The 19,435-nt window shown below is 46.7% G+C and overlaps 1 protein-coding gene across 2 annotated transcripts in view; it reads right to left on the bottom strand.

Moving 5' to 3' along the window:
* Positions 1 to 19,435, bottom strand: part of LOC102969928 (xanthine dehydrogenase/oxidase) — a 58,538-nt gene that overhangs the window by 11,195 nt on the left and 27,908 nt on the right. For both annotated transcript variants that reach the window (XM_042982217.1, XM_042982218.1), the window contains exons 15-27: positions 17,547 to 17,721; positions 15,731 to 15,814; positions 14,108 to 14,277; positions 11,894 to 12,017; positions 10,164 to 10,283; positions 9,600 to 9,696; positions 8,504 to 8,628; positions 7,585 to 7,718; positions 7,079 to 7,166; positions 5,887 to 5,973; positions 1,458 to 1,649; positions 1,143 to 1,288; positions 279 to 360 (exon numbers count right to left, since the gene is read on the bottom strand). In XM_042982217.1, the coding sequence (XP_042838151.1) occupies positions 279 to 360; positions 1,143 to 1,288; positions 1,458 to 1,649; positions 5,887 to 5,973; positions 7,079 to 7,166; positions 7,585 to 7,718; positions 8,504 to 8,628; positions 9,600 to 9,696; positions 10,164 to 10,283; positions 11,894 to 12,017; positions 14,108 to 14,277; positions 15,731 to 15,814; positions 17,547 to 17,721 (1,624 nt within the window). The remainder of the gene's footprint in view (positions 1 to 278; positions 361 to 1,142; positions 1,289 to 1,457; positions 1,650 to 5,886; positions 5,974 to 7,078; positions 7,167 to 7,584; positions 7,719 to 8,503; positions 8,629 to 9,599; positions 9,697 to 10,163; positions 10,284 to 11,893; positions 12,018 to 14,107; positions 14,278 to 15,730; positions 15,815 to 17,546; positions 17,722 to 19,435) is intronic.

The raw sequence follows: 19,435 nt of genomic DNA, 5'->3' as shown, positions 1-19,435 counted from the left end.
AGGATCAGAAAGGCAGAGTAGCTGTCTGTAGCCCTTCAGTCAGGAAGAAGGAGACCTGAGAGTTGACCCCAGATCTCTGAGTCCTGTGCTGCCCTCACTGACCTGTGACGTCCTGGACAAATAGGGATATGCAAGTTCAAGTCCATTTAAACAGCAGAGAGCCCCTCCACTCTGCTCTGGCACCAGCCACAACGGCCTTTCCCATGTGATAGTGCAGACAGGGAGGGAAATGGGGCCCCAGCCCAGTGGAGAGGCACAAAATTATACAAGGCAATTACCTGATTCAGAAAAGGAACAGAGAAGCTTATTCCAAACTTGGTAGGAATTATGGACAACCCTCTCTTCTTCCAACAATTCTCCCTGGAGAAAAAAAGGAAGATTCTCATAGAACATTTTCTATCATGGTTGTGTCAGCTCAGATGTAGTTTCAGTCAACATCTTTGTAAAGTTGGAATAAGGCATCCTTGGAGCTGCCCACATGGTACTTATCATAACTGAGTTGTGCTCCAGTTGGGTAAACCAAATGAAAAAGGGGTGGGATTGTGTTCTTCAGCTGCGCTGAAGGAGGACCCATCCCTGAGGGTCTGCACTTGAAAGTATCAAAACTTCCTCCCAGAGTGGAGCTCAAACAGAGTCAGGGTGCTGTGACTGTACCAGGGAAGACAGTCACTTATGACACTCACTGATGATAGTGGTTAACACCTTCTCTGTGCTTTCTGTTTGGTTTTCTGGGTAACTTAGTGAGGAAAGAGGGCCGGTGTAATTACCCCCATTTTACAGATGTTGAAACTGGGGCCTAAGAAAATGGAGTGACTGTAAGGTCACAGTGATAGATTCATGTTAGAGGCCGCTGCATCACTGTGGTGTTCTTAGTCCTTGGCTGGTGTGCCCCAACAGCAGATGAGTGTAAAGGTGAACCATATCGATGGGCTATGATAGTGAGTGAACGCTGTATATGCCCATCTGCCCCCAGGCTGAACAAATCATTTGAGTATCTTAAAGAGATGGCTGGGAGTGGGTCAGCAAACTTAGCACCCTCAAGCACCTTACTAGCTTGGTATTATGAGTATCGCAAATGTGCTGTAGAATATGAAACCCAAGAGAATGCCAGAATATCAGACTCCTCCCCTCCCGGTGCTTACTCGTTGAACTTGTCAACCTCCCTCTTCCGGGCATGATACTGAGAGCTTGCTAGGCATTCCTCCCAGCACCTGGGCAAGGTGAACCCCTCAAGCTTCTGGTTGAAGTGGGTCAGGTCCCCTTCCTTATACATGTTTTTCCTTCGCACCTTTGCAAGGAGAGAGACACTGAGGCCTTGTTGGTGGCAAGAGATGAACGGATACAACCTAAAGTTAAGGTTCCAACCCCTCTCCTCTGCCCCCATGGGAGATGCCCAAGACACAAAGCCACTGTCCCCTCAAAGTAGGTTAACCTGTGCCACCAAATTCCCATCTTACTTCCTCTGCCGGCAGCCCACAGGTCACTGCGACTTCACTCATCCAATGCTCAGCAATGAGCATTCCCTGGGGCCCCCCAAAGCCCCTGAAAGCCGTGTTGGAGGGCAGGTTGGTCTTGCACATCCGCCCAGTGCCCCGGATGTTGGGGATGTTATAACAGTTGTCCATGTGGAATAGAGCTCGTTCCATTATCTGCAGCAGAGGAAACCAAAATGGGAGAGAGCAGTGCACCGATTTCATTGGCTCCTCAAGAAAGGGATGTTGAGGGCTGCACCCATCCTTGCCTTTCCAGCCCCACTGGTCACTGCTCCTCCTCAGGCCCAAATTATTTCTTCTCTGATACGGCAACAGACTCCTTACTGGGCTCCTGGCCTCTGTGTCTCTCCCTCCTCTAATCTCTGCCTCAAACTACAACATAAGGTCATTTTGTGTCAACCTCTTGCTTAAAAATGGCACTTAATCTCTTCAGAGTAAAGTTCATACATCTTTCAGCATGGAACACAAGACTCTTTATGACTTTTCCCCAATATATTTTTTTCCTCTCTTCTGACTACATGTTACTATCACCTGACATGCCCGCCCTCCCCTGCACGTTTCCCATCTACTAACATCCTCATTCAGTTCCTCCCTGGGGAAGCCCTTCCCAGACTCCCCAGTTAGGACTGGTCATTTGCCTCTATAAAAAAAGGAAGATAGAAAAGAAGAAGAGAAAAGAAAAGAAAAGAAAAAAGAAAAGAAAAGAAAAGAAAAGAGAAAAAAAGAAAAAAAAAGGGATTTATGAATTATTTTTAATTTTTTTAATGTTTATTTTCTTGAGTGATAGAGAGAGCACAAGTGGGGGAGGGGAAGAGAGAGGGAGACAGAATCTGAAGCAGGCTCCAGGCTCAGAGCTGTCAGCACAGAGCCTGATGCAGGGCTCGAACTCACGGACCACGAGATCATGTCCTGAGCCAAAGTCAGACGCTTAACCGACTGAGCCACCCAGGCACCCTTGAATTCTTTTTAAAGCAGTTTCTTTTCCCATTGAAGTTGTATGGCAAGTAGTTTAAAGAGTCTAATACTTCGTGAAGTACATTTTTGAAACTTGCATGTCTGAAATGTCTTTCTTCTACTCTTACCCTTAACTAATGATTTGGATATATATAGGATTCTTGGTTGGAATTAGGTTTTCCAGTTTCCCTCAACATTCTGAAGGCATTTTGGTAGTGCATTCGAGCTCTCCAGTATTGACAAATCCAATCGATGTCTTTCCAGTTCTTGGAAATAGTTGTGTTTTTCTCCTCCCTGCAAGTTGTAAAATCTTTATCTCCAGGTTTCTCCAAGTTCACAGTGATATAACTTAGCATAGTTCTATTTTCCTTCATTGTGCTTGTTACTGGATGGGCTCTTTTAACCTTAAAGTGTATGCCCATTAGTTTGAGGAGATTTCTTTTTTTTTTTTTCAATATATGAAGTTTATTGTCAAATTGGTTTCCATACAACACCCAGTGCTCATCCCAAAAGGTGCCCTCCTCAATACCCATCACCCACCCTCCCCTCCCTCCCACCCTCCATCAACCCTCAGTTTGTTCTCAGTTTTTAAGAGTCTCTTATGCTTTGGCTCTCTTCCACGCTAACCTCTTTTTTTTTTTTCCTTCCCCTCCCCCATGGGTTTCTGTTAAGTTTCTCAGGATCCACATAAGAGTGAAACCATATGGTATCCGTCTTTCTCTGCCTGGCTCATTTCACTTAGCATAACACTCTCCAGTTCCATAGTTTGGGGAGATTTCTTGAGTTACTTCTTGATAGTTGCCTCCTCTCTCTTGTTTCCATTCTTTCTCTCTGAAACTTCTATCATTTGGGTCTCCTGGACTAGTCCTCGAATTTCATTGTATTTTCTTTCCAATTTTTCTGTATTTTTTTTCTTCTGTTTGGAGAGATTTGCTGAAGTGTCTTTCAACCCTTTTGCTTTCAGAGTTTTATCTCACCAGAGTTAGTTTTTATTCTCCAAATGCTTCATGTTTATGGCCTCCTATTCTTTCTTGAAGGTGTAATAACTCATCTTCCTGATGAGATCAATGGCAGCTTTTATTTGTTCGTTTCATTTTGGGTTTGGTTTACTTCCCCATGTATATTCTCTCTCTCAGACAGGCTGCTTTTCATGCCCTTGATTATTTTAGTCTTAGTCATCCTAAATGTTTTGAGTATGTCTCAATTAATTCCGTTTTTGCTTTCCCTTAGCACTCTGTCTAACCTGTACTTCTATTTCATTTTGTGTTTTTTTTTTTTTTAATTTTTTTTTTTCAACGTTTTATATTTATTTTTGGGACAGAGAGAGACAGAGCATGAACGGGGGAGGGGCAGAGAGAGAGGGAGACACAGAATCCGAAACAGGCTCCAGGCTCCGAGCCATCAGCCCAGAGCCCGACTCGGGGCTCGAACTCACTGACCGCGAGATCGTGACCTGGCTGAAGTCGGGCGCTTAACCGACTGCGCCACCCAGGCGCCCCAATTTTGTGGTTTTTTTTAATTTTTTTTAACGTTTATTGATTTTTGAGACAGAGAGAGACAGAGCATGAACAGGGGTGGGTCAGAGAGAGGGAGAGAGACACAGAATATGAGACAGGCTCCAGGCTCTGAGCTGTCAGCACAGAGCCTGATGCGGGGCTCGAACTCACAAACTGCGAGATCATGACCTGAGCCAAAGTCAGACGCTTAACCGACTGAGCCACCCACGCACCCCTCATTTTGTCTTTTGTTATCTGTCTCCCCCACCGTACTGTGAACTTCCCGGGGCAGAAACAATGCCATCTATTCTTTATGTTGCCACCCTAGGCGCTCAATAAATGTTCGCTGGATTGGATTTAAAAGCTTCTAAGATTTTGGGGGACAAGCACTGTATCTTTTTCAATCTGATTTTTCCAAAACACCAAGAGGCCCAGGTTGCAAATGGTGAGAAGACTAAATGTGTTGCTTATTTTGAGCAGTTTTTACACTGCATCTGAAGTGTGAAGTTTTATAGTGGAACCGGTTAGCCCCTAGCAAGGAGGAGTGGCATGGGGAGTGGGGCTAACAGGAACTTCTGTTTGCCCTGAAATGTCTGACTGACTTTTATAAGAAAAGTCTACACGTTTGTACCTAGTATGGTTATAATTTTTGGATTTAAAAAAATTATAAAAAGTAATACCACAAAGGTAACTGCTAATTTCAAAATTAATAAAATTAACACAAAATTAACACAGATTAACAAAATTTCATGTCTACACAAGACTAGTATGAGAATGTTCAAAGTAGCCTTACCCATAAAAGCTGAAAACAGGGAACATCTCAAAAGTCTCTTCAGTGGTGAGTAGAAAACAAAAAATGGCCTATCCATATAATGAAATATTATCAAGAGAAAAGAATGAAGGACTAAGGAATCTTAAAACATTATCCTGAGGGGCACCTGGCTGGCTCAGTCAGAGGAGCATGCAACTCTTGATCCCGGGCTTGTGAGTTTGAGCCCCATGTTGGGTGCAGAGATCACTTAAATAAATAAAACTATAAATAAATAATCAATCCTGAGAAAAAAGCTGAACACAAAAGATTACACAGTGTAGAGTCTATTTATATGAATAGACTACAAGAGGAGAATCTATAAAGACAGAAAGTAGATTGGTGTATGTCTGGGCTGGGTAGGGGGTGAGAACGGGAGTGATGGAAAGAGATCACATTCAGGTGATGGAAGTGTTCAAAAACTACAGTATGATAATGGTTACATAATTCTTAAAATTTACTAAAAACCCTTAAATTGTATATTTCAGTGAAACTGTTACCAAAAAAAAGAAGAAATTCATTACTTAAAATTCAAACATCACAAAAATATGTTACAAAGAAAATGACAGTGGGTGCCCCTCCCTTCATCCCATCCAATCACTGTTTAGTATATGTTCTTTTGGAATTTTCCAGGAACATGATTATATCTATAATAGAGGTATATTCATCTTACAGACACATACATACAATGTCACCATACTCTGCATAAAGTTTTGTAACTGACTTGGCTGGCTTGGCAAAATATCTGAAAAATAAGGAAGGATTTCCTTTTCTTTTTATTATTACTAGGATTTTTTTTTTTTTTTTTTTTTTTTTTTTTTTTTTTTTTTTTTTTTGGATGCAGAACTCGATCTCAGACCGTGAGATCATGACCTGAGCTGAAATCCGATGATGCTTAACTGACTGAGCTACCCCGGCACCCCAAAGGAAGAATTTCCAATCTGAAAAGTAATAGGATTATCTCTGTGCTTTAGACCTTAACCAGGGGTGGAGAGCCTCAAGGTGGGGACCAACAGGGAGGCTACTGCAATAATCCCAGGTAGGAAGTGAGGAGGCCTATGCCTGTGGGGCTGTGGGGCCTGCCCGTGACCTCCCAGTCACCCCCCACCCAGAGGCATGGGCGCACCCTACTTACACTCTGGGAGAGATCCAGGGTGTTCCCTGCATTACTGTAATGCTCCACCTTCAGAGCCACAACCCTCCCAGTCTTCATGAAGCCAACCTGATGAAAAGGAGAGAGTTCTCGATAGTCCCTTTCCTCTGCCTAACCTGAGTCATCCCCTCCCACTCATGCTACCCAGAGGAAGCAGAAAGAACAAGACATCATACCATGAAAACAAGGTCACCGGAGCTAACAGGTGAAGCAGAGAGGACCTGACATCTCTCCAGTGACGCTCCATGGGTCCTCAACCCTGGACACACCCTCTCCCCACGCTCCCCCTTCCTTCTACCCACACTGGCTCTGAATTTACGAGAGGGAGTGAGGAGGCAGAGAAGGGAGAGCCGGGAAGAGAAACAGAGAGATACTGGAGATATGCCTCACACATTTTGGCCAGCAAGCCACAGCAAGCAGGAATGTGCACAACAAGCAGGAATGTGCTTTCACATCCCTGACCTTAGGTAGCCATCAGAACAAATTTTATAGGCCGTTTCATAAGTAAGGACCTGGGAATTTTTCAGGTCTGCAAGAATTTGGGAAGAAGGGAAATATAATCCCTTCGGGGGAGTTCAATCAGGAAACAAAACGAGAAGAGGTCACAGGGGGAATGTTCAAAGCCACCTAATGGAGAGAAACGGCTCCCAGACTGGGATCTGTCAGGTTGTACTAGTGTTTAGAGGGACAGGATGCTGGTCATCCACAGAGACTCAGCAAAGGGACCGCCACCCCTGGTCTGGTGGAGCAGGTGCCCACCCTAACAACCTGGAAGCTTTATTTCTTACTGTAAATTACAAAGTAGTCATTCTGATCTTTGCATCTGGCTATGAACACATTAGGTCATTCTGCAGGAGGGATTTACCCCAGGGCTACTGAAAACTCATGCTTCCGAGCCTGAGAGGAGAAAGACTAGGTATGGGGCCAGAGAAAATTCACAAAAGGTGTAAACACCATGCTGCGACCTCACTCGGGAAGTGGCCAGCCAGCATCGCCCTTCTATGTTGCTGTTGGCAGATTTAAATTTTTCTCATTACTATTTCTTCTTTGAACTTCTACAGGTATTCGTGAAAAACATAAGAGAACATCCCAGGATCCCTGGATCTTCATCTCCAGGTTTCCCAGTGAGATGGCATTCCCCTTCCGCCCCGACATAGCTCCCGACAACTAGAACCTTGTATCTGGCCAAGAAGGGATGTCTGCCACCAGTTATCAGCATGTCCTCGTCACGATCCAGCATGCAGCGCACAGGGCAGCCCGTCCTAAGGGAGGCATCAGAGGGTTAGCACCCTGGGAGGTTCTGCAACAGCCCAGTCCTTGGGTCTCAGGGAGGAAGCAAGGGAGACTTCTTTTTCCACCTGGCGCACAAGCAGACTGGAGCTGGGTTGCTTCACTGTCTAGAAATAAAGCTGCTGGACACATGGGGAATGTAAGGGTATGATGTGTGCCCTTGCCTTGAGGGCCCTCACAGCCAGGCAGGGGAGGCTAAACATGGATCCATGCATCGAACACAAAGAAACACGTGGTGTTACCCTCACCCCAATGCCCAAGAGTTCTAAAAGCAGAAGGCTGTGACAATTCAAAGCAAGAGAAATCTACTTCTAAAAGGGAGAAATCCAGAAAGCCTTCTTGGCAGAGGCAGCCTTATTCTCCTTCTCTGAGCTGGCTAGGGGGACTCACTTGTATGCAGCCAGAGCCACTGCCGTGGATACCACAGTGCTCCGGGTCTCTTTCCCTCCAAAGCCTCCTCCCATTCTCTTCACCCGGACCAAAATCCGGTTTGCCGGAACCCCCAACATGTTTGCAACAAAGCTCTGTGGACAAAAGAAAAATTACTTGCACTGAACACATCATCTGGACTTACCTCACCCTGACCTAGAGCCGCCCGCCATCCGCAAGCCTACTTAGTGCCGTCAATTCTGAAATTCCTTGATTCCGGAATCCCCCTCACCTCCCCAGGCAGCCCTTGATCTCGAGGTGCTGAAGTCTAACACTCATTAGTCAGTGCAGACTGAATTCAGACACTTGTTTCTAGCAAGGGGGGTCAGCGGCTGGCCACAGCAGACTTTCAGAGCCAAAGTTTCATTTCATCCAGCCAAGAACTAGTGAGTTGCGGGGGTAGGACCAGCTGCCCACAATGCTGGCCAGTACTGTCGCCTTACCAGCAATAGAGAAATGGGGAGCCGCCATATTTGAGCTGCCACAGATAATTTAGTGGTCTCTGTGGCTATCACTAAACCCATCACCCACGTTTTACAGATGAGGAGCCTGAGATCGGATGTGATTTGACCAAGGCCATATCTCACTGGAAAAATGAAAGCCAACTCTTATTAGGTGCTATCCAAGTAGTAAACATCTAGTCATTACAACACCCTACCAGGCCCATTTTATGGAAGAGGAAACCAAGAAAGGTTATGTCACAACTCAGTGACACAAGCTTGTTGGCTGATAGGGTCTGGCTCCAGGACCACTACCCTCAGATACCCTTCTGGACCAGCCGAGATCTCCCTTTTCCCATGTTCTACATCGCCAACTCCTAGTCAGCCAGAAGCTCCCCAGTGCCGTGCCCAGGCCCTGGAGCTGACCCACAGGACGGTACCTGGGTCTTCGTGGTGTTCTGTGTAGACACAAAGAGCTCCATCTCCCCTGCCTCGCCTTTGGGGACAGCGATGGTGCAGTGAGTCTCCAGGTAGAAGTGCTCTTGGCCACCAATGTACAACTCGCCTGGGGAGGCAATGTGACCCTCATGGTGATCCGGAGTTTGCTGAAGGAGAGTGCACTCCCCTAGGGCCCTGGGCAGGAACCAGCTGCTCACACACAGGTACCCTCTAGGTTCCCAGCAGGGGTGAAAAGGGTCTCAAAGCCTTAGCCACCTGGGGGAGCCAAATCCCCCACCCCAACAAAGAAACCAGAATGATACCAAAATGCATCAGGCATGAAGCTATCTTACACTGCAGATTTTCAAATTATTTTGTAAAATTTAGGGAATGGTAAGGAAGGAATTAACAGATTAACAGATGTGACTGAAAAGCTAAAAATGAGAGCATCTTCTGGAACGGAAGGTATCGGGCCAGTTGGAGAGATGACTCACCAGTGGCTTAGGAATACACTATGGACAATGTAGGAAACAATACCCAAAGGGATGTCACCAGCAGACGGGTGCCCCGCTGCCCACAGGGAGGGCCAGGACCTGTAGCCACTAATTCCCCAGACAGCCTTCTAAATTTCACACACTCCCAGCTACCCAGAACCACATACAGATATGTAACCTGGAGACAGGAGGTGGACATTAAGATGGCAGAGGGTCTAGGGGCACCTGGGTGGCTCAGTCAATGAAGCGTTACTTCAGCTCAAGTCACGATATCCTGATTGGTGAGTTTGAGCCCCTCGTAGGGCTCTGTGCAGACAGCTCAGAGCCTGAAGGCCGCTTTCGAATCTGTGTCTCCCTCTCTCTCTACCCCTCCCCAGCCGATGCTCTGTCTCTCTCTCTCTCTCAAAAATAAATAAACATTTAAATTTTAAAAAAATGAGAGAGGGTCTTTCCCTGCCAATTGTCCACTATTTTGCTACAAACATCAGGAGGACTCTTCTGTTAAAAATTCACTCCCCTGCTCCAGGACTCAAGGTCCAGCTCTTGAATTTAATTCATAAACCAGGGCCAGCCCATACCCCAGGACTATATGGCACGGCCGTACCTGAAACAATGTTGTCTGCTTCCGAAAACCCCTTCGTGAGGTTTCCTTTCTCTATCTTCAGCTCAGGCTCATAAAAGGAGTCTTTTGCTATAGCATCCTGAGGACCACAAAGACGATTCAGTGACCAGACTTTCAGGAGAAGGAAGGTCATTCCCACCAGAGGGAAGAGAGGTTGTTGCAACCACCCTCCCTCTTCTCACACAGGCATCTGTACAAGGGTCCTACACAGACTTCACGTAAGCTTGCATGTAGCCTGGGGCCATGTGCCTCCATTTCCTCAGAGATAGTTGGACACGCTTGGATCTTGAGGAAAAGTAGAGTCCCTCAAGGAACCAACGGGAGCTGGCATTGGAAGGAGGGACCTAGTCTGGCCTCTGGCAGACTGAGTCTGGGATCATGATGGGGAAGTTTTCCAAAGAACACACAATCCTGGGGCTGAAGGGTTTACCTGTTCCTGTCTAATCGAATCCCACCTGCTGCTGCAGCCCCCTCTAAAGTATCCCAGTAAAGGTGCCTCCAGGGACAGGGGGCTCACCCCTCCCCATGCAGTCCTTTCTCAGTTACCTCTATTGTGATAATGGCTGGAAGATCTTCATAGGTGATTCTCACCGCTTGAGCGGCTCTCTGGGCATGTTCTCGGGTGTCGGTGACCACAGCACCAATGATGTGCCCAATGCAAGTCACCTGGGAACCGAGCCAAACTGTTAAAGCATATAATGCATTCCTCATGAAGCAAATGATTTTGGATTGCCCAAAAGGCGAAGGAAGTCCTTGCCCCCACAGTTTCCTTAAGGGACATCCAGGAATGCCTCTGGGATCTTGGCATGTCTTTGTCCTACTGTTTGGGATTATGTGCTTCTTCATTGAGGATTTAGAAGTAGTGGAACTGGACTAGGACTTGGAGATCACGAGTATCAAGATGGCAAACTCGCTTTATCTCAGGGACCAATTTCATGATTTACCGCTGGCAGCTTGTTGAGAAGTTGCCCAGGATGGAAAGTGGTGATTGATTAGTCATGTCGCCATGAGCAGAATGGACGGTATGGAAGCATGAAGTCTATTTGTTGACTCAGATGCACTCCAACACCCTTGTTTTTCAGGTGAAGAGATGCAGACCCAGAAGGCAAGATCATGGTCTTGCCTTGGCTCATTAATAGACCATGACTAAATCTCAGGCCCTGGCTTCCAGTTCCATTTTCTTTCTAGCACCCCTCTCCCTTTGAATTTCTGTTTCCAGATTTACACCAAAAGTTTCTCAAAGGCAGCAATCATGTCTTACACTTCATCCAAATGCCCAGAAGCAGGAGTTCCCAAATTCTGGTTCTCAGACTTGATAAATAAACCAGTTTTTGTTAGATTTTCAGAACAATGATTGTCATTTTCTCACTACTTAATGATTCCATTCCTTCAGAGGCATTTTTCTTCCAAAAATCCCCAAACATGAACCAAAAAAAAAATTGTCCAACTCATCACTTTGCAATATGAGTTTCTGACAGTAGAAAGCCATACTGTCTCTGATAGTTGTCTCTTGAGGACCCAGTTGAGTTGTTAACTTAATTGATTGGGCTGTGGTGGTTTATCCCAGCTAATTCTCACTAACCGTCATGTTAGCAGTAGTCTTAGAGACTCTCGAAATTTACAAAAGCAATTTGTTCTCTTGTTAAATGGAGTCCTTGTGTCTCATAGTTGTAGTTTTTTATTCTCTCTTTCTCTTGTACATTAATAATAAAGTGAATATGCCCTTAGGCAACGCCAACTCATCTCCAATTTGCATTTGAACTGTATTAAAATTGTCAAGTGACTTCCACCCTGAAAGTTTCAAAACGTGTCTATGTGCGTGTGTGTGTCAAAACTCCACATATGCTTGACAGCAATAGATGAATTTTCGTATAAGTGAATTTTCAATACACATAGTGACAGTATTGTGATTTTTATTCTGGTAGTTTGTTTACCATATTTTTATTTTCTTTTCACAAAGGAGCTATTTATCCCCTGAAACCTAACTGGCAGTTTAAAAAATAATCACCAGTCTTGTTTTAATACCAGTTTGGCCTGGAGTCATCCTAACATGTGCAACTAGCCACCAACAATGAAATAAACAAGTAAACATAAGTGAAAGTTAAAAGTGCCACCAGACCGATTCCATCCCTGTACTGATCGCCCTGCAATGAAGGCCACAGTATGTACCAATGTGTAATCTTTTTAAGATTAAGGATTTGGAGGAATGAGCGCAAACTAAATCTCAAGTGCCCATTCCACTAACTTCATATCTAAAAACAAAATCCAACACATACCTTATCCTTTGCAAACACCATTTCATCATTACCAATTCCAGTTATATTACTCCCGGGAACATCATCAGCAGAGATAAAGCAGACAAACCCTGGCACCTTCTGAGCTTCTGAAGTATCTATGGACCTGCAAGAATGAGCACAGTGAGGGGCCCAGGCGGGAAACTGAAGCAGAAGACCCACCACCAACTGGATACCACTGTCCTCATGTTGATTTTTCCTCCACTCAAATTCCTTCCTTCTCCATCCACTAGTCTATGCTATCCTTTCCAGATTCTGTATTCTATCCTAGCCTACATTCCATAGGCTATCCTACCCTATCCTATTCTGCAAATGCTCATGAAATACGTACCCTGTGAAGGCCACCATGCTGAGTGCTGTGGAGAACAAAAAATGAACAGGACAGGCCCACCCCCATGGACCTTCTACTACGGAACCACATCACAGTGAGTAGCATTTACTCTTGAGAGCTCCAGCTCATACCCACATCACAGCTAATACCCACACAGAATCAGCACTTTTGGGCCCTTGCTGCACCACTGATCGAATGTCCCTGAACATCGTCACACAGCCAAATTTGTCTCCCCACCTTCATGAAGCTATCCCAGAAGAGCAGGGCAGCCCGGCCATCATCAGGCCCGAGAGGGAGAACACCTGGAGACTGTTTCACTAATAACAGTCTCTACTATGTTCTGCTCACTCTGGCCCGGGCCCCCAAGGGGAGATAGAGCAGAGGCACCTCACAGAAAGGTATGGAAACCACTCTGAAGGGCCGAGCAACTTCCAACAGGCAAACCTCACCAGAGCCCAGAACGTCATCATCATTATCCTCCTTCTACATTTGGGGCAACTCAAGCTCAGGGAAATTGAGCAGCTTTTCCAAAGTAACGCAGCAGAGAGCAACGTAGGTGGGATTAGGACTGAGGTTAGGTTATGAAGAGCCAAAGCCAGGTCCTCGCTTCTTTCCAAGTGCACGCAGCCGGGAAAGCCCAGGTCACTGCCGTTACTACAGAGCCCCCCACCCTCCTCCATCCATTCACACATCGCTCAGATGGAGCAAAGAACGTAGACAATGTGGATCGTGGCCAGTGTGGTCAGTGTGGGCTCAAGACAAGGATAAAGCAAATGCATTTACCCCAGAGATGGCAACCACATCGTCTGAAACAGTTTTTTCAGAGAGCTAGAAGACTTTACTTACCTGTTAAGTTTTCTCGGTGTCCAGGTTACCATTCCTGCAGCCTGTCTCCAGGCAGCTAGGAGCGGCAGAGGGAAAAACCAATGATGGGGAGACGGGATCCCTAATCCAAGCAGTGGCAGCGCCCAAGGGAGGGTTTCTCCTAGCTGCTCTGTTCAACAGGATATGTGTCTGATGCCCACCAGGAGATCAATGCAGTCTCTGGCCTGAACATCAAGAGGCAGCACAGCTCGGCTGCTAATGCTGCCTGGCTTCAAACTCCCGCTTCGCTGCTTACCAACTCTGTGACCTCGGGCACGTAACTTGCCGCCCTTGTGCCTCAGCTTCCTCATCTGGAACATGGGGATCATAACAGGACCTGCCTGTAGGGTTGTTGTGAGGAGTAAACTGCCAATGTATGGAAAATGCTTTAAAGGCCGCAGCAAATATTAAGTGCCACATGAGTGTTGGGTATTGCTATTATTATAGAGGTGGCGATGCTTGTCATTTGGGCTCTCCAAATTCAACAAACGGGCACAGGTGGCTCTTCTCTGCTAGGTCCTTTGCAGACTCTGTCACTGATCATCATGAAAACACCCGGCTATGAATAGAGACACTGTGAGCTTAGGCATCCCAGGCCAAGGTCACAGCTGGTAAACACTGGAACAGAGACTCGATCCCGGGTGGGTCTGACTCTAAGGCCACGCTCTTCCCCTTAGTGCTGACTCAAGTTCTCCTGAAATACGGCATTGAAGTTTAGCCCAATATCAAAGTGCAGAGCTGACCTGCTCCTGTTAAAAGCTCCTCACTGCTTTTTGGCTCAAGTGCAATGTCCCGGTTCAGCATTCTGAGGCTCTCCTGTTCTGGCCCCTGCCTATGCCTCCAACAGCATCCCCTCACCCTGCCAGGCACCACTGAGTCCCTAACCTCTCCCGCTCCTCTCCAGACTGGTTTTCAGGTGAGTTCCCAGTCCCTCTCTAGACTGGAAGGCCCTGGAGGAGCTTCCCAGCACCCTCCTCCCTCAGGATATTTACTCCACTCACTTGATCTTGGCGTGGGCCCGGGTGCTGGTGACCAACCGGAGGGACAGCTCATTCTCGTAGCGAGGGATGTCGTCACAGTATACCGCCTCCCCAGACGCTTGCATGGCCGCGGCCAGGTGGGGCAGGGGCCGACCCACCATGTCCTCCTCGCACTGACCCTTGGGCACCTCCTGGAACAACATGGTCATCAGTCAAGCTGAGCTGCATAAGACACTGTTTCCCTACAGGCCTGGGGAAACTGCAGGGAGCTTCAGGCCAAAGCAAACCTGAGTGAAGACGGAGGAGGCAGGAGGGACACAGGGCAAAGGAACAGACAGGCAGAGCAGAGGTGGTCATAGTGTCCCCATACGGGGGAAAAATAAATAACTAAAGAAGAACCTCAATGTGCACTCATGGGGGGTGGAGTAAAAAGCTGGTGCTACGTGCATCCAATCAAACAGTATGCAACTATTAAGACATACTTTTGAAGACTTTAAATTAGAAGGCAAGAATGTTCACATTACATGTAAACACAGGACATAAAGCATTGTGTGTGTGTATGATGATTTGAATTCTGTAGGAAAAATATGTATGTTATAAACACAGCATGTCAATGTCCATATATGCAAAGGAAAAAAAGGAAAGAAGTCAACAAAAATATCATGATTTTCTCTTGGAGGTGGGATCTTGGGTCATTTTTGTTTCTTCTTTATATCTTTCTGTACTTGCCAAAGTGTTCCAAAATGGATTTGTAACAAAATTCTGTTGTATGTGGTTTTTCAAAGACATAATAATAACGGCTAACATGTCACTGAGTATTTAATATATCCCGGGAGCAAATCTAAGCTATTTACTTTTACTAACACATTTAATCCTCAGAAACATCCTAGGAAACAGGTGCCATCATAGGGACACTTGCAGGTGGGCATAATTAACTTGCCCAAAAGCCACAGAGAGGAAGTGACTTGTCAAAGGTTACACAGTTACAAACTGGCAGAGTTTGAATTCAAGTCCTGGCAGTGGAGCCCAGAGTTCACACTCTGGACCACTAGCCTCTACTGCATGGTTCCACAAGTTGTGGCCTGTGGGCCAAATCTGGCCCACTGCCTGCTTCTATAAATAAAGTTTTATTGGTACATACCACACACATTCATTTATGTATTATCTCTGGTTGCTTTTATGCTATAATGACAAAGTTGAGGAGCATCAACTAAAACTATAGGGCCCACAAAACCCAAAGTGTCTACAGAGAAAGTTGACCCTTTACCTAGTGCTTCTCAAAAACTTGCCATTGACAGAAAGTTGTTGTTTTGTTGTCATGGCCAGGAGAACTCCTGGCTTTGCACATCAGCCCCACAGAGGCACCAGAAAAGACAAAATCGGGACAACAGGTTTTTTTTTATTCTTTAAGGAGCAGGTGAAGATGAGAGTAATCTCAAGAGAGACAAAATTTAGGTACGGAAGGAGGAAAAGAGCTTCATTGACATTAATACGATTCCCATTTTCTTCACCGGATATTTATGCAAAGCAGTAGGAGCTTTAAGCACCTACATACGACTCAAGTCAGTCATTCACCAAAGGTCAGCATCATCTGATGTGCCCTGCAAGGGCCTGTGATATCAGCCATACATCAGGTATACTCACTTGGAAGAGCTGGACGTTGGCTGGAGGGTCTTTCTGAAAGAGTAAGGTGGCACTGGCATGGGTGGGGTCCAGCTTGCCGCACTTCTGTGGAGGTAAGTTAACAGTAGTGATCATGACTAGTTCTATCATTGATCCCACACTTGGTTGTCCCCAAGTGGCAACAGTAACAACTGTTCCCCTCACCTCCTCATCGTACACGCCTCGTGCCGGCTGGATCTATCTCAACATCAGAACGTGGGCTCTGAGAGCCCAGCATTTTATAACAGCCTCGGGCCCCTTCCCACCCCTGCAGCCTGCATGGTGAATGTTTGTGCTTCCTCCAACACACCAAATGGTTTCCCTCCCTCTTGCATTTATTCACGCTGCTCTCTCTCTCTCCTTGCCTTGCTGGAAACCTTCTTCCTCCTCGTTTCTATGGGAAATATTTAATGATATGGAAAATGCGCACAATATAATCTCAACAGAATCAGGGGAAATGGAAAACTCTATATGCAGCATGACCCTAAATCTGTTTAGAAAATGATGTGTCCAGATCAAAAGATAGGAAGACGACAGGTATGTAGAGAGAGGGATGGAAGGAGAGATAGAAAGAGAAAGAGAAAAGAGAGAATGACAGAAGATGGACAAATGAATGTAGGGAAAAGATCAGAGGAAAAAGCAAGACTAGTAGCAGTGGTTTCCCTAGAATCTGAGAGAAAAGCATATTTAATTAAAAAGAAAGTAATAAAAAAAAGTATTTAATTTTTTATTTAAAAAGTTGAAATGTTTTTTAATTTTCTATTTTAATTTTTAATATATTTCTATGTTTTTAAGTTTGCCACAGGAAATGTATTACTCTTATAATCAGAAAAAATTCAAGGTGCCTGGGTGGCTCAGTCAATTAAGCATCTGACCCTTGCTTTCAGCTCAGGTCATGATCTCACAGTTCTGAGGTCGAGCCCCACGTTGGGTTCTGTGCTGTCAGTGCAGAGCCCACTTGGGATTCTCTCTCTGCCCCTGCCCGCTCACGTGCACGCATGGACTCTCTCTCTCTATCTCTCAAAATAAATAAATAAATGCTTTTTAAAAAGAAAAAGAAGAAAGCTATTAGGGATGCTTTTTAAAGAGGGATTTCTGTCTGCAGTCCCCACATCTGTGGAAGCTTCTCTCCTTTGCACTCCCCACGCCATCTGCTCAGTTGTCACTCTAGGCTGGCCTTTAGTGATCACGTTCTCTCCCACACGAGGCTGCCTCCGGGGCCAAGTGCAATGTTATGCATAGACGGTGCAAAGTAAATGCTTACTGAACCAATATGGGGAGCTGGGCTTCCGCTCAGCCATACCCTTTCCAGAACGTACACCCTCCCCCTGACCACCGTCTCCTGACTGCAGCAGCACCCATTACATTCTCATTCCACCCTCTACCTTCTCATCTCACTCCACATTCGATTCTAACTACAAAACCACAGTTGAAACAGCTAGCCTGTCAAAAGGATCATCTGGTCTACCACCCAGATCAGCAGATTTCCCAACTGAGACTTAAAGAGAGTTGTGACCTATTCAAGTTTCAAGGGAGGTAACGATTCAGTCGGGACCAGAACCCTAGTCGTTGACGCCCAGTTCAGTGTTCTGCCTCTCGACCATCCCGTTGGTTCCCATCTCCATGTGGCTCCCTGGGCCGTGTGTCCTTGGAGCAAAGGCTCCTCTGTCCTTAGATGTCAGAAGGGACAAGCCAATTTACCACCTGGTCCACCGTACCCCTCCCTCAGACTGGCTTCCTAAATTCCCAAACAAAAGTCCTGCAGAGAGTCTGTATCTTGCCCACACCCCACACTCACATCTTTCGAGTTCTGTATGCCCAGTTTCTGAAGCACTGTCAGGTAGAACTTGAAGAAGAAGCTGAGGGTGAGGGTACGCCGAAACTCCACCATGCCGCCAGGGGCGTCGGGGGCCAGGGACAACTCCTCCGCCAGGCCCGCACACACGTTCTGCAGCAGCTCCTCGTTCCAGAAACTGCCAGAGAGCAGAAGGTGGGAGAGCGCTCCTACTCAGCCATCAGAATCACTCGTGTGGGGTGGTAGGCACAGGGCCGTAGTCATATGAAACTTGGTTCAAAATTTGGCTTGGATACTTATACTTGTGTAACTTTACGTAAGTTACTTGCTTGAGCCTTAGTTTCCTCATCTTTTTCAAAAAACCTTTTTTTAGTGTTTCTCTATTTTTGAGAGAGAGAGATGCAAGTCAAGCATGGGAGGGGCAGAGAGGGAGGGACACTAGGAATCTGAAGCAGGCTCCAGGCTCAGCACTGTCGGCACAGAGCCCGATGCGAGCTCAAACTCATGAGCCCTGAGATCATGACCCTGAGATCAAGCAAAAGTCAGACACTTAACCGAGTGAGGCACCCGGGCACCCCTCAGTTTCCTAAAATTTAAAACTAGACACAATTTGGGTGCCTTGATGGCTCAGTCGGTTGAGCACCCAACTCTTCATTTCCGCTCAGGTCAGCCCCACTTCTTAAGATTCTCTCTCTCTCTGTCTCTCTCTGTCTCTCCCTCTGTCCCTCTCCCCTGCTCTTGCTCTCTCTCTCTCTCTCTCTCTCTGTCTCTCGCTAAAATATAAAAATAAATATAAATAAATACATACATACAGAAATAATACAAATAAAAATAGACACAATGTTAAAACGACCACAAAATTATAGTAACTAAATCTATTCAGTCCTTATAACGCCCTAAGCAATGTCCTCCGTGCTTTTTACGAAAGATCACTTTTCATTTCCATGTAAAAGTGTAGCATGGAAAATCTGTATACTCCTTTACCGATGAGGAAACTGAGGCACGGGAAGATTCGGTAACTTGACTTCTCTGAGCCGTCTGGAAAGTGTTGGAGCCAGGCATCGGAACCAAAGAGCCAAACGCCAAACGCCAAACGTAAGCCTTATTTATCCATCTGGGTATTGGCAGCGTTACAGAGGCCAGCGCTGGGGAAGGGCTCGGGATAACTGCTGCCACACACTAGCCGCGGTAGTAGGAGTAGCCCCAGTCAGAGTGCAGCGGGAGGGGCAGCAGCAATACCGCAGGAGGGATACTAGCAGTGGCCGGAACAGGAGCAGCAGAAGTAACAGCCGTGGTAGAAGCAAAAGCAGAAGGCGTAGAAGTCGTGGAAAGAGGAACAGTGGTGAGAGCAGTAGCAGCAGCGCTGGCGACACTGTGACTAGTAGCGGGAGGAGCAGCAGAGGCACAACCGTGAGTCGTGGCGAGAGTCACGGTGGGGACACACACAACGGTGGCAGCAACAGCATTCACACAGTGGCAGCAGCAACGCTGTCGGCAGTACTCTCGGGAGGAGCCGCAGGAAGAGGAGAGCCGCAATAGGAGCATCAGCGGTAGAGAGACTGCAGTGGTGGCATCGCTGGGAACAGCAGTGGAAGGCACAGCGGCAACACTAGTCCGAGGAGTGACGGTGGCAGAAACAGCAGCAGTGACAGCAGCGGGAAGAGTAGCAACAGAAGCAGCAGTACCAGTGTGAGCAGTGCCAGCCGCAGTAACTGCAGTAGAGGCCCAGCCGTGAGAGCAGTGGCAACGGTGGCCGCTCGTGGCCGCAGCAACGGCGGGCCCAGCGGTACCAAGAGCAGCGGAGCCGTAGCAGGCAGGGTGGAACCAGCGCAGCAACAGCCATGCTACCAGGAATCGAGCTACGGGTAGCGGCAGCCAGGGTGGCAGCAGCG

Source organism: Panthera tigris, chromosome A3, assembly GCF_018350195.1.
Source record: "Panthera tigris isolate Pti1 chromosome A3, P.tigris_Pti1_mat1.1, whole genome shotgun sequence".
Lineage (NCBI taxonomy): Eukaryota > Metazoa > Chordata > Mammalia > Carnivora > Felidae > Panthera > Panthera tigris.
This window is presented reverse-complemented; position numbering and strand designations above follow the sequence as displayed.